The 15,875-nt window shown below is 41.5% G+C and overlaps 1 protein-coding gene across 14 annotated transcripts in view; it reads right to left on the bottom strand.

Annotated features, from left to right (window-relative positions):
* LDB3 (LIM domain binding 3) overlaps positions 1-15,875 on the bottom strand; it is a 222,384-nt gene that overhangs the window by 113,230 nt on the left and 93,279 nt on the right. For all 14 annotated transcript variants that reach the window (XM_061635023.1, XM_061635026.1, XM_061635035.1 and 11 more), the window contains one exon: positions 12,332-12,483. In XM_061635023.1, the coding sequence (XP_061491007.1) occupies positions 12,332-12,483 (152 nt within the window). The remainder of the gene's footprint in view (positions 1-12,331; positions 12,484-15,875) is intronic.

Genomic DNA, 15,875 nt, shown 5'->3' on the forward strand with positions numbered 1-15,875 from the left:
GTGACTCTGGAACAGGAATGCCATTTGACTTCAGTTATTGATCTGCAGCATGTCATATCACACAGCAACTCATAATCCCCGGCACTTTCACTACTTGTACACGATTCTAACTATCAGGTTTGAGAACTGCACCTATATTTATTCTTGCATAAAGATCTACAAAAACAGTTGCCAAATCCTCAGTAGCAACCACATATTTCATTCTGGTGGCCAGCTAGAAAAGCCTTTTTCTACATCTAGAATAATATTATTTTAAAAAACTGCTAGCAACCCCAGAGACAGAAAGTGAGAAAACCAAACCTCACTGGCTATTAGAAACAAAAGCAGGCTGGCAAGCCCAGCCAAAATTTGTGAGGCCCCTCAATGCACAGACTAAAACCAGTATTTCCAATAATCTGGAGCAACATGCCACTCTCTAAACTCCTGCTACATATCCTACTATTCTCCTATTTAAGAAATGCTAGTAACAACCCTCTCTCTCTGTTTTTCCTGCTTCGTTTCCCATGTGTTCTTATCTGTCTGTACTGTAGCTGGTACCCACAGGGCACATCAACAAGACAGGTCGATGGTTTTAGTACTATAGACAGCTCCTAATTAACAACTTGTTCCAACAAAAGTTGGAAGTGAACTGAGGCATTATGAACCTCTGCCTCCAGAGATTCTTAAAGGGCTAACGTTGGCCTGAAGATGGATGCTTTTGCTCCTCTCTATGTCTTCCTGCATGGCATGCTCCCTGTGCTGTTGGGAAGGCATGATAGTTTGGGAGATACTTGATTTCCCATGTTCACAGGGAGGTTTTCATGAGGGTCCTGGCTCCAATTCTGTGGGCTCTAATTCTGCAGGCTCCTGCCTGCCTGCTAGCTTCAGGCTCTATGAGCTCCCAACAGGCAGCCTCAGCTCAGAGTCTACAGCAGAATTTACTGTGTGTTTACAGCTGTTTGCATCCCCATGTAATTTGCATAGTCCACATGACATTACCCTCAAAAAAACCAAACTCAATGCTTTCCCCCTGTAAATTCCAGTTTACCCAATATGGGGACAATCTCATATAGGAAACTGGGCTTCAAACCGCTCCACTCAGGGTTGCAGATTATTTGTTTCAATGTTTTGGGGTGGGTGAATCAATTGTCACTTTCTGCTACTCACCTTTCCAAGCCCACTTCTTCCTCAATGCTTTTATTTCTTTTCTGACTGTGCTTGTAACTATTTCTGGTGCGAATGGAGGAATTTTTTTTTTATCACTCAGATTTGCACAAAACCAGAAAACTGCACAAGCAAACCACATTAAAAATTGCTACACCAGATATCTTGGGCAGCAAAGTGAGGAGTGTGTGTTGAGAATTTACAATTGCTTTCATTTATTTTCCAGCCAGTAAGAGTGGGTCAGGAGCTTAGTCATATACAAATATATTCTTTTGATCCCTCAGATTTGTACAAAACCAGAAAACTGCAAAAGCAAATTTACAATTGCCTGGCTGTGTGCTTTTGCACACTTCTGCATGCAACTATCTGTGGGCATGTCCTATTGGTACTGAATTAGCATAACAGAATCAACAGGTTAGAAGGCAGGGTCAAACACAAAAGGGAACGCCTACTGGTATGAACAGGAAAGACCGAAGTTGCTCCTCATATACACATTCAAATACGTGTGGGTATGAACTATGCTTGTCTAATTCGAATGGAGAAAATATGGATTAACAGCTAAATAATGCTCAAATGTGGACAAGCCCTCATTGTCAGACACCTGGCCCAGTTACCAAGGCAGCAATACAGCAGCCTTGGACTTTGCCAGCCCATCTGACACCAAACCTGAAGCTGGGGCCATGACACCTGATTGGATGGATAACAGTCCTACAGCAGGTTTTCCAAAGTTTCCTAAGTTTAGGGGCATGTTGGCATTGGCCCTGTTTCACAAAATCCATTGCTTATGCTACCACTGTTCCTTGCTGTTTATTACACCACATCATTTGCTCTCTCTCACATACCCCTCCCATACTTCTGGGTTGCCTTCTCCTAGCTCTCTCCACTGTGATTAGTCACTGTCCTTTCCTGTCCTCATAGAAATGACCACTGCCTGTTAGCAGACGATGGCCTAGTTCTTACTGAGGGGATAAATCAATCCCTTTTCTGTGCTGATGAGGACTCACAGGATAGGAGGCTCCCCCATACAAACAAAAAAGTCCTTGTGCATAAAAAAACTAACATGTCAAACAAAAAGTTGTTGTTGCTGATTTTCTTTCCTGCCATTCACAATATCAAAATACAATATTAAACCTCATTAAAACACTTTAACTAGACTAGGGCCCTTCTCCCTAAAACCTTTTTCTCCTAGCACAGGGGTTTATTTTAATGTATAGAAGAAATTTCGCCACATAACCCCCTACCTGCCGTCTAAAGTAGTACAACCCAGAGGCAGGTGTACAACTGCAGTCAGAGCTAGGTGTTGGTCTGTGTACCGAAGCACTTACTACATGCAGCTTCCAAGCACTGCTCTGTACTTCACTCTTCCCACACTCATTAACCCACAAGCTGTCCCCTGGTTCCTCATTCTGGCTCTCTGTCCAATAGGGATGGGGAAGAAATTCGATTCAATTCACATTTAAAGCCGAATTTATCAAATTTGCACTTTCTGAAACAGTATGAGAACTGAAACATAGCTGTCCTTCAAAATTTGCACTGATCTAAATTTTGTGTTGCAGTTCTTCAAACAAGCAATGTTTACAAAAATGCACATATTGGGTGAAAGTTACATTTGCATGGACTGCTTCACATACTAAACCTGCAATTCTATGCAGCTTACAACTAAGCTCCATTCAATTCAATGGAATTTACATCTGAGTAGATATCTATATACTTGTTGACACGCCAAAGGAATTCTAATAGATTAGCGAGACAGGACTTACCCTTGCAGAAGCCATGCTAGTTCTGCTTCAGCAAGGCTCGTTCTTCTATATGCTTCGTTGTTTTATCTTTAACAATACTTTCTACCAGTTTTTCCAAGACAGGCGTTAAGCTAACCAGCCTGGCATTTCCGGGATTCTCAGGTATGGAAGTGGATCTGAGGCACAAGTTACATATTTTTGTTAGAAGATCAGCAATCTCACTTTTGAGTTCTTTGAGAACTCTTGGGTGGATGCCATCCAGACCCTGTGATTTGTCAGTTTTTATTTTGTCTATTAAACCTAGAACTTAATCTCTTGTCACCAGAATTTACCTCAGCTGGCCTTTCCATCCTATGATTTCATCTTGCCCGTTAGTCAGATTCCTTAATGTAGGGCGGGGGAGGGGGGCTGTGGCCCTCCAGATGGTGATGTACTCTAAGTCCCATTAACCCCAGTGAGCATGGGCAATGGTTAAAGATGATGAGAGCTGTAGGTTCTTATACTCTTTCCCTTAGAGGCCATGAGCCTACTGATATGCGGGTGCGGCCCTCAATAGCATCTGATGGTTGGCGTTTTCAGGGCCTGAAGGATTATTTATATATTGTATTTTACTTATAACCTGTCTCACCCAAGCCAGGTACTCAGGACAGGTAACAATACCTTGAAATCCCAATTATGATGACTAAACCATCCTCCTCTCAGCCTAGTTCTTGCCCTCTTTGTGTCCTGAATTATAGAATGAGCTGATCATCACCACACCTCCCTGGCACTACATTGCAATTTCATTTTCAAAGCAATGGTCAAGATACTAGAGTAGTCTCAAAGTAAAATGCACCTGCAATTTCAACACAGCTCTTTTTAAAAATCCTATCCTATTCGGTTATTTTCATTTCGAATTCTCATGCTGAATTACACTTTGGAGGCTATTAGTACAGTTCTCACATGCAGAGAATGGTAAGGAAAATAATCATATGCTTTGATAGTCATATGAGAGCTGTACTTCATCTGATTAAAGGGGTTTTTGAATTTTCTATCTCCTTAAAAAATAAAATAAAGAGGCACTCTTCAGAATGAGGCTTTCATCCTTTTTTTATCAGTAATTTTTTCTATGCTGACAATGCTATCAGCAAATGCTGACAATTCTAGAGAATTAACTAACTATTTCATAGTGCCTTTCTTCATAATCAGGTTTATTTTGTATGTGTCCTAGCTATTGGGGGAGGGGCATTAGACATTATGGGGGAAGAACTAGACAAAGGGATGCCATTTTCAGCATCCTCCTTGTTTTTTCCACTCTTAGTCAGGAACATATGGGTCTTAAAAGATGATTCAGCAAAGGGTCCATGATAGCTATTTTTCCCTCCCACTGTTTATTTTTTCACTTATTTAAATAATATTTACATTACATACATTTAACAGCCCAGGTCTATGCATCTTTACACAGAAGTACAGCTCACTGTGCTCAGTGGGGCTTATTCCCTACGGGTATAAGACTGCAGCCTATGACAGAAAACAACAGACATGGTTCCAGATTATCACTGTACGTGTCAAAAAAAGACAAAGACCAGTTAGCAAGGCATCTACATTCTTTTTGTTTGCTTTCCTATTATCAATATAATTTATGTGTTTAAATATAATTAGTATCTGTTCAAGATTCTGGATCATCAATCATACCACTGTGGAAAATCTAGTTCTGCAACTTTGGTAGTAGTTAAAAAGCTGAAGATGAACTCTGTAGGAGAGTTTGAATGTAATGCTGAGCCATACTAAGCCATGGTTTAGTGTTACTAAGAGCCACAGAGATTCCCAAGCTCATGCACTATCCCATTTCCTCTGGCATGTCTGCAAAGAGGAAACAGGAAGCTTTTCCTTCTGTTTCAGATTAACTGCAGTTGACTGTTGTGTCTGAATCCTAACCTTTGGTTTGTTGATGCAAGCCAGTTTCATAAATTACAGTTTGATGTTGACATTTCAACAAATCATAGTTAGGTTTAGCTATAGTTTATCAGGTTCAGATGGCAAGGCAAGTTGTGGTTAATCTAAAATGGAAGCAAAAGCTTCCAAACTCCTACTTGCAGCCACACTAGAGGAGGATAGGAGACCTCAAGTATCATCTAGGCTTATTCTCAGTGATAAACTATGGATTAATGTTATGTCCAAACAGCTCTGTGTCTGCTCTTTCAACAAGGTCATTCCGGAAACCAAATGCCACAACATATCGTTAATATCTCTTTCCAGTAAGTCTGAATATTCTTTATTCAAGTTTGACCAAATGTTTGGAAGTGACTCAAGGTTTCACCTTTTTTTAAAAAATCCTCTGGTTGGATTATTATCTTCTGCTACTACTTTATTTTCTTAAAAGAAAATCAATATAATACAGCCTTGCATCCTGTTATGTGCACAAACTTCCATTTTCATCTAAATAATGCATCATTTCACTCTTAATCATGATACAATTACATTATCCCTAAGTCTGATCAAATTGTCCAGTAATGACCAAGCTAGACAGGAATAACTTCAGATGTTCTTTCTTGTTCTTTTGGAAGGATCAGGATAAATATTACTTTTGGCTATTTTTTTTTTTTGCCAACTGCTTATATAAATTCACAGAGAAGGATAAAGCTCGATAGAATATGGGTAGGCAGTCTGTGACATGATGCCACATGGCACAAACAAGCTGGGGTTTGTGTCATTGAGGAATATGAGGAGTTGCCTGCTCCCCAGGTTGGTATGGAGGCAAAAAGTCACCAAAGCAGAGAGGGATGGTGCATGAGCAGTACTGTGCTCTATTTGTTTGTTTATAAAATGTATGCCTCCTTTCTCAATGGACAATTGGCATTCCCAGGGTGCTAGAGTGGCACTATCTTCTGCTTTGGACTTGCTGAAAAGACTGACCACCACTGAGATAGAAGGATCCTCACAAAGACTTGCCAAATTGACTTTTTTGAGTGGTAGGCTACTTTCTAGTGTAAGGGATGAATTTCCCAGTCACTCACCTGCTACCTCCAATTGTTCCTTTAAATATGTTAATTGATGAGCCCTTATCAATAATATTGGCAATCAGGGCAAGCAAAATAACCTTGCAAGAGCTGAACCACTGGATCAAAAGCTCAATGCCTTTGCTTATTAATAAAAAATAATATAATGGATGATAATGTGATACATAACCCAAGAAAAGCTCAGCAAATTCATTAAACTTTAAACATGGAGTAGGCCAGTAGGGATTGCACTTACTTTTAGTCAGTCAATATAAGAGTCTCCTGATTTTATTTCACACCCAAATATGCTTCCTATGGAATAAGGAGGAATTCTTTAACTGGTGATACAACTGTTGGGGTTACTCTGGGTTTCTAGTCCACTGGCCTGGAGCAACCTTTTCCAACCCAGTGGAAACTGTTAAACAATAACATTTTGGATTTTTTAAATACTAAGGTGAAACCTGTGTCACAGTTATCAGAACATCTTGTTTTGGTGTGTGATCAATTTCTTCCTGTACTTCTGCATAAAATCTCTCCAATTCTTCTTCTTCTGTGTTTTCCATTGGAGCATAGAGCTTGGAAGATGGTTATGTTAATGGGTTTCCCGTTAAATCTCATTGATACAACTTGCGATATAGCTGCCAATTGCTTTTGCTACATCACTTCTCACTTTAATAAAGCAACCCCATTTCTTCTTAATTTCTCATTTCCTGCATAAAATATTTTGTAGTTGCCTGATTGAAAATGTCCCATTCCTGTCCATTTTAGTTCACTCACGCCAAGTATTGTAATGTTGATGTGTTCCATTTCTTGCTTGACAATTTCTAACTTTCCCTGGTTCATGCTTCTCACATTCCATGTTCCTATTGTGTGCGTCGTACAACTCTGGACTCTCCTTTCACATCTGTGCACATCAGCCTCTGGGCTTCCATTTGGCTTTGACCCAGTGGCATCATTAGTCACAGTGCTACTTGTACTTGTCCATTGTTCTTCCCCAGTAGCTTGCTGAGTGCCATATCACCTGGGAGGTCTCATCTTCCAGCAGTATCTCGTGTTGCATTTTGGATACTCTATTCATAGGGTTTTCATGGTACGAGGTATTCAGAGGGGGTTTACCATTGAGTCTGGATGCATCTTAGTCTGGTGTCTCAGCTTTGACCATTCCACCTTGGGTGCCCCTGCTAGGAGTCTAGCCTCTTGGTCTAGACTCCTGACGGCATTGCTCTCAGCTTCTTTGACGCTCTCAACCCCTCTCACCATGTTAAAAGCACTACATCTGTTTTTACCCTCACTGTATTTACATACGTCTATAGGGGCACAGACTAGAGGTGGGCAGAAGCATAGACATTTACTGTATGAGACAAATGGGATGCCGAAATCACAGAGCTGGAGCTTGTTTAAATCATGCTACCAATGCTGTCTATTGTGTGTGGTTCAGATGTTGTTACTGCAGATGCTAAATGCCCAATGTGTGACTAAATCTGCTACAAAACAACTCTGTCTCCCAGCAAATTGCTAATGCTGCCTGGATTTTTACAACTGGAATGAATGGCAGTTTAGGAAGAGTATCTGCACTGGAAATGAGTTGGATTAGAAGCTGTTGCTTAGACTGGAAATATATATTTGATTAAAATATGCCTCACAGTTGCTTGTGCTTGCCCCTTAGTCCACCACGTTCTAACAGCATCATGAACTTACACAAGTTTTTATGAGATCTGTAAATATGATCCCCCCTCCTCCATCTACAAACCTATCAGATATCTATCACCATCTGGATGTGGTGGAGAGGTTTCAAGTCAGAAAACTCTGGAGCCACTGATGTATATTATAATAGCTATTAATGGAAGCACAAGAGACATCTACTTGTATAATGGAAAATGAAATCATTTGTGGTCAAGGCAAGTTCAACCATTATCACAACAAGAAACACAGTACAGATCATGGATAGTTTTAACTGGAATATTAGTGTATATTTGCTGGAAGAGGCAACATTGAGAGATAAGCTACATAGTCAGTACTGTACCACTTCAGACTGTAGAAAGGGGATTGCTTTGTTTCACTGCTCTCCCATCTCATATTCAAATAGATCCTGCACAAAGCATAATGTTCACTATTTTAGGAACATGGTAGGAGTAACACAGAGGACCATAGGGACCACAGAGGACTATGCTGCATCAACTAGCCCCCACTCAAAACCATTATTTCCACCAATAGCCCAGAAGAGGAGCCTCTTGTTCCAAAATCTGCTTTTATACTTTTCATTAAATTGGCTTCTGCTTGTCCCTCCTTTGTGAATCATCCCAAATGAGAGACTATCCTTATTTACATGCCAGTCACAAACCAGAGCTTTGCCAAGTTTTCACCTTTCCCTATAGCAATCAACCTCTACCTAGATAATTGCAGACACCCGTGCAGCATTCTGGGATTATCTGGCAGGCGGAGCGTGAGCCCGAGTTGCACTCCTGTTCTGATGCACTGGCTTCAAAGCACTGGGACCTATTTATTAGGTCCTCTTGACCACCATCTTAAGGGCAGAAACCCCTTGTGAAAACTCAGTGCATACTGATATTTACTGTGGATTAGAGCAGGGTGTGTGCTTGCCCTAAGCATGGTGGTTCAGAGTGTTGTGCAGATAAAGAGCTTCAACTGCTAGGAAAAAGAGCTGTCTCATACTAGATCAGATTATTTGTCCATCTAGATAATTACTGTCTACTCTGGGTGGCAGCAGCTCTCTGGGGTCTCAAGTAGGGGCGGTTTATGTATCCTGCTACCTAATTCTTTTAATTGGAAATCCCAGGGTGAACCTGGGACCTTTTAAAGCATGATCCCTCCCCTGTTGCCCTCTTCTTAGAAGCTGTGGTCCAAGACAACTTCACTGCTAAGAAGGTATCATATTTGATTTCTACGTTTAGTTAGCAGTTCTTAACAAGTTAATCCAGTATTACAAGCAAACAAAAAAAGGCTTATAACATCTGAGTTTTAAAGATACGCATCACTGCTGCGATGGCACCCAGAGTGGCATAAGCACATCTAGCTGCAGCAATGTTGATGAAGGAAGAGTAGTGAATCTGCTTTATCAGTATAGCAGCTTGAAGGAGCAGGCCATAAGAGTAGTAATAAAAGATGGAATTCAATATGAACCCACCCCAGTATAAATAATACTCATGAAACTATCAGAGTCAAAATCAATACAAGGAAATGTCATCACTATTGGGAGGCTGGCGCAACTCAGGAAAAGCATTTCTCACTGGGAGTGCAGGCATTTAGATATTAGTTCTCATAAAGGTAGATCTCATGTTTCTAAGCATTCCAAGCAACAGTGAAAGAAAACACAGATGCTATTCAGTATTAGATCCATGACACTGAATAAAGCCACAGCAGTGATGAACCTATATCGGCTTGATTGAGCTAAGCCTGCATAATTTGTGGTCCTCTGACTATGCAGGGGTGCGGAACATGTGGTTGTCCAGGTGTTATTGGACTCCAATTCCCATCAATCCCAATCAGCATGGCCGAAGGTCAGAGATGATGGGAGCTGGAGTCCAAAAACATCTGGAGGCCTACAGGTTCCCTACCCCCAGACTAAGTCAAACACTATGGATGCTTGGCAACTTCCTCTTTTGGATGCTTGCCTGGGACTGCAAGATGGTTGTTGTCAATAAGTTGGCTGGCAGGGTATGTTTGGTGTGGTGGGTCACAGGTTATTTAGGCCTGGATTAAGCAAACATATGTACAATCTCATTGAGGAGATTGTTACAAGCTATTCCTCATTGCCTTTTCAAATACTCCTTTCAACCCTAGATGAATCAAGCCAAACCTGAAAAAAGTTGAGCATGACTTTCAGTTGATCCACTGTATCTGTATTTAGGGAAGGTGTGAATCCCTAATACAGACTGAGTATTTGGACTGTGTGTCCTCAAGTGCCAAATTTTACTTTCCCCCTCATAAGTAGTGCACTTACGTGGTAGGAAAATACAGGGACATCATGTCACCTTGAAGTCTCTTATTTGGTACTCAACCTAAGGATCATTTGGCAGAAGGATAAATCTCACTTCTGCACGCTGCTGTTGAAATCAGATTGGAAAGTTCTGCAGTGCCTTGAAAACAATCATGGTTTGTGCACCGGCTATCAGCCCCCTTCATTCTAAATGTTGGCACTGGTACAACTGGTAGTGACAGCATCACTGGCAGTAATATCATGTCTGGCGACACGCCACTGCTAAAACTGCTTGCACAGTTCACTCTAAGTACTAGTATTCTGGCAGTAAACTTCAGGATCAGGCTGTGATTTATCCAGCCTCATTGAAAATTGCCTTTAAAGGTGCGAGGAGGAAGGTTTTCCTCCTCCTTGACATCCTCGGGTCTCTTTGGCTCCTTGAAACTGCAAGGGGTGTTTGCATCCTGGAAAATAAAAAAAAGGTCACAAATGGTATGCAGTCACCTCTGCATCTGCTGCAAGGAAAGGATACTGCTGGATCAGTCAGATAAACCCTGGCTTTTTAGCATTTGCTTTAGCTGGCACTCAGCTCCATACAGATCAGTTCTCTTTGTATGAAAGGTGAATCAGAGGAAGAGTAAAGAAAGTCAGGCTGTTTCCCACCCCTCTCTAAAAAAACAAACAAAAAGCTTTTTTCTGCTTCAATAGCTCAAGTCTGCAAAAAAAGAAGTCAGTAGAAAGGTGTACATGTTGCAGAGGGATATTATTATTATTTGTGTGCCTATCCTTTATGCTGAAGCTGGAGACAGATGAGAGGAGGCAGTTGGAAAAAGGGATTACTCCTCATAGCATGTACACTTACTTCACTTTCACCTGTGGTAAGCAGATTCTGCAGGTTTCTGAATGGTTTAGAATACCTGCAAAACCTGTGTGATCAGGGCATCAGTGAATAGTGAGGAAAGTGCAGCCTCTCTCAAGCCACTTGAATTTGAAATCAAGACTCAAATTCAAATTCAAAAGTGCTGTCTTGGTGCAGTCAAGGAGAAATGAAGGCATCTTTGGAGAACAGAAAGGAGGAGGCCAAATGGGAAATCAGAGCTTTGGTTCCAACAGAGTACTTCTGTGGTTTATAACCCCATTGCAACGGTCCCAAAACACACTTAAAGGTTATGCCTTGTTATGCCAGACTTGTACTTATTCCTATTCTTAAACTACTATCTTATTAATATTAAAAAACAAACCTGTCCATCAGTAAAAACAAAAAAAAAGGGTTTGAAACAATTTATGGTGTGTTACTTCATCCAAATTGAGATAGTCAGTTGGCTCAAGCTAGGGTCACCAAATGTTGGTTTGAAAAATATCTGCTTCCTGGGCTGAGCAAAAGAAGGGCAGGAGCGAGGGCAGGAGCTACGAGGCAGGCAGGTGCCCTGGCAGGATCTTGCAGGGCAATCACTGAACATGGTAGGCTAAGGTGGAGCAATCTGCACTAGGCCAGGAAGCAAGAAGTTCAGAAAAAGGGGAAAAAACAATATTCCTTTAATTTTGAAGCACACAAGTCCAGTGACATACAGCTGATACTTCTGTGCAGAATTTGACTTTACTGACAGCATCAAACCCATATACAGTAGGTCCCCGCTCATACAGCGGGTTATGTTCCGGACCTCTGCTGTAAAGTGAAAACCGCTGTAAAGCGGATCCCATTGACTTACATTGACCAAAAAGGCGCCCAGTGGCAAAAAACTGCTGTAAAAGCGCAACCAGCACTGTAAAGCGAGGCCTTTCTACAATTCACAACCGCTGTATTAGCGGAACGCTGTAAAGCAGAACGCTGTAAAGCAGGGCCCTACTGTATGGCACTTTAATCTTGACTATAAAGCAATCTGAGCTCAATTTACCCACGCAGGCAGTGGAGTAGTGGCTGCCTGAAAATGCATCCATGTAGAGCAGCATAAGTAAGTCTCATCTGGAGGTTCCAGTGATTACAAATGGTGAACAGGCCTTGAGCCCAGTGGCTTCACAGCACACACCTCAGGTACTCATGTGGGGCAATGGGTTTGTCTGAACCAGACCTACAAGGTCCAAAGATGGCAAAACATCTGGGACTTCCATCAGATTTCTTTAAACTTGCTTGGATGCGACTCTTTTGACATTTCAAAGATATGCATCTTTGGACACTATGTTTGCCATCCTACACATGATGTACACCAGGAAGTGCATAATTAAAAGTGCCTCTACAAGCAGCTTTAGATGCTGCCACCCTGCTATACAAGAACAGTATGGGCAAGTTCATCATGTTTTCTGCCCCCCCCCAAGCCCGAGTAATAACATTACATCCAAAATACAGCCTTTCAGTTTCCCAGTTTGGGGTATGTGCATGTGCATGCAATACCCAAGACAGGGAGGCTTGAATTTTTGTTATGCTTTTGCACAGGAACAGGAAGCATGAGGAAAAGATGGTGGCTTTTAGCCATTTTATGGGGGGGAAAACCAACCCACAATGAATTCTTGCATGAGAGTAACTTATCTCCTCATACTTTTGCAGTGTAAGAGACAGGTTGTAGCTTGCTGATTTTATCTTATTCTGGGCCTCTAGGTGGGTCATGCCGTCTGTGTTGGCTCCATCAATTGCTATCACCATGTCCCCCTGGTTCATCTGGGACTGAGCTGCCTTGCTGCCAGGTGTAATCTGTAGAAGAAGAAGAAAATGAAAAGAATGGGAGAGAAAAAAGAAGGGATGTCAAGACAGTACAATTCATCTACATACGTGCTTACATCTACTGATCCACATACTTGCACAGTCACCCTATAGCTAGCAAATCAAAGTCTGATATCAGAGGAATACAATGTATTTCCCTGCTCCATCCAACATCATTTCAAGAAATCTACACGCTATACTGAAAATCTACGTCTCAGCCCCACTCATCTAAATTCCTGAATAATGATGTTCTTGAGAACAAAGCATTACGTTACATTAGTTGTCCTGAAGTGAGACAGCATGTAGTCGATGTCCCACTTGCAAACTGCACAAACTCTTCACATGAAATCCTATCCTAGCTCCTTGACACTGGGATTGAGTTTAGTCCTGAGGGTTGCATTCAACTAAGTTCTACTCAGAGTAGACCCATTGCAATTAATGAACCTGTTATTCATGTCTATTAACTACAACGGGTCTACTCTGAGTAAGACTAGCATTGAATACCACCCAAAAGGTCTTGTTTACACTAGCAGGTCCTCTTTAAAGGGATACATCACAATTTAATGTATGCTGATTATTAGCTCACCTCTATTGCATATTGATATATGTGTTTATAAATAACATGGTCATGGTCACTGATTTCCAAAGGTAACTGGACACAGCCAAAAAGGGTTATTTACCTGAAATCACGCCAATTTATTTCTCTCTTTCTTTGACGCAGAAAGTGTACTTAGGAGTATGAGTGCCAATAGCTGTGAACTGAACCTTTGCTCATCCTGATTGGTAGCTTCCAGTCATCCACTAGCATTTCCTCAGGAGAATTTCTAGGTGGATTGTGCCCAGTGTGGGATATTTAAGGAAGAATACACTTCCTGTCATATACTGCTCAGGTTCTAGCAACCAGGAGGGTACACAGGGAGCACGATGTTGAAGTCTTTGACCATATGCAGTTCAGTAACGGTCCAGTGGCTTTGCCGCTGGGAAAGAATATCATGCAAGGGTAGGCAACTGGAGGTATGGAGATTGTATTCAGCTTACAAAAGCTTCCTACATGGCCACCAGCATAGTCCTCTGATTCAAAGAGCACCTCAATCCCCTCCACTCCCTACACACAATTATGCACCTCACGTACTTTCTTTCAGGGTGAGATTTATTTCCTTTATTTATTTATTTAATAGACTGCTTTTAAGGGGGAAATGCCTTCCAAAGTGGCTTCCAGCCAGATGCAAGACATATCCCTTAAGAAACAGCATTAAAGTCATTAAACATGTAAGCCTCCATACCTGTTCAGAAATATCCAAACCAGCATAAATATAAACCAGCATGCCTTAAAAGAAAAAATAATCCAACCAGCTCCAAAAACACCTCATCCTGTTTATACAGCCTAAATACTCCCCACAGGCATGGTTATTTTAGGTAGAAAATAACCTAAACAAAAAAAAAACAAAAGAAAAAAAGAAAGTTTTTAAGGTCCATTTGAAATTAATGAGGGGCAGGGCTTGCCCAATATCATTTGGAATTGAATCACTGGCTACAGAGCCCGAGTGGCTTCCAAACTACCTCAAGTGCACCAACAGAAGGCCATGGAGTGCAAGGGAAGTGCCCATCTTCAGGCCAGATCATTGGCACTTTAAGGATATTAGTTCTTCAAAGGGTGGGGGGAACGCAGCCTAGGAGAGGTGGACTGGAGGTAATAGGCTCAAAATGCCTCTCAACTCATTCAGATCTCTCAGTGGTGCTGCAATACCTGACCTGCCTTGTTGTCTTGTTGAGTGAGCTCCTCCATGGAATCAGACAGGACACTACCCAAGGTTCATGCAGAGGGGTCTTTTAACTCCTGAGCCCTGTAGGAGTTCCCCTTCCCATGTACCTCAGCTGCTCACTCCTGTATGCGAAAGGCCAAAGGCAAGTGATGATGAGCAACTGAAGTGCCTGAAGGAAAGGTTTTGCCAAAGCCTCTGTTGCTTTTCACATCACAGAGGGTGGCGCTATAGAGCCCTTTGGTCATGTGTCTGTCTTTGTGGCACAAATCAATGGCAGAGCTAGCACTGCTATGGTCCAGCCCCTCAGTTGCTATGCCTACAAAAAGTTTATATTAACTCATGCAAAAGGCTGGCGCACAAATATACTGGGTTGTATCCAGCACAACACTAAGTAAGCATCTCATCAGCTCAAGGATTTCCACTTGTGCAACAGGACTTTCCCCCTCTCCTCTCCTTGTACATTCCCTAAATCTGTTTAAGGGGTTGTCCAACCCTCCAGAGCAGATTTAGAGAGAGTGTGAGAGTGGGGGGGGGAAGGGAAAGTCCCATTGTGCAAGTGTAAATCCTTGCTCTGATGCTTACTTAGCACTACCTTGGATACAATCCATTATCTATATCACCTAACCCTGAGTCTGGAATAAAAACAAAAAGAAGCAAGACTAGAATAAATCCAATGGGACGGTCATCTCAATGATCCAATGATTGCAAGACTATTCCGACAGTCCATACAAAAAGCAATCAAAACAGAAAGGGCATTAAGGCCAAATATTTGCTCTGATCACAGATTTCTAGAACATTATTCCTAAATAACAGGCTCTGTTTGTGTCATAACTGTGATCATTGATAGAATCAGGCTGTCATGAAGAAACCAAGATTTGAGCCAGGAAAAATGGGCTCTTTAAAAAAAAAAAAGAAAGAAAGACATCTTCAACTATCCGTTCTATAAGACTACACATTTCTCCATCTTGAAATATAGATGCCCATCTTGTCATAAAAATGTTAACTACTCTGAGCTGCTGACATAACTAAATTCAGGAAAGCCGACTCCTGGTGCTTTACACCTGCTTGCACTTATCAAGAGTGAGGATTCATTGCCAAGCACTGATTCTCTTGCTGAAAAAAAGCCAAAAGACAGCCTAAATTTGGAATTCCTGCTCAACATGTCAGACTCACCTCCTTCTTTCTTTAACATCAGCCCATGCATTCAGAACTAATGAAATGTATATTATGAACTTGCCTTCTTTCCATTCCCCCAAATTCTACAATGTTTGTGTGGAAGTGATGATAGGCAGTTACCTCCCACTGTGGAACTGAGGAATAGACTGGATCACCTTTAAATGCCCATACAAATCTGACGCAAAAGCTAAAATAGTATGTTTTAATAAATGTCACCTTCCTAGAGATTCAGCTTTAATAGAATTTCTCTTAATAGATACTTCATTCTGGACATGGTATTTTGTCCTGTTCTTGAGTGGAATACACTTTTTTCACAACCATGGTCCCCTTTTTTCTGGTAGAGAATCATATAATTGTTGAGTTGGCAGGGGCGTATAAAGGCCATCAAGTCCAATCCCCTGCTCAATGCAAGAATCCAAATTAAAGCATTCCCAACAGGTGGCT

The sequence above is a fragment of the Rhineura floridana genome, chromosome 7 (genome assembly GCF_030035675.1).
Source record: "Rhineura floridana isolate rRhiFlo1 chromosome 7, rRhiFlo1.hap2, whole genome shotgun sequence".
NCBI classification, from domain to species: domain Eukaryota; kingdom Metazoa; phylum Chordata; class Lepidosauria; order Squamata; family Rhineuridae; genus Rhineura; species Rhineura floridana.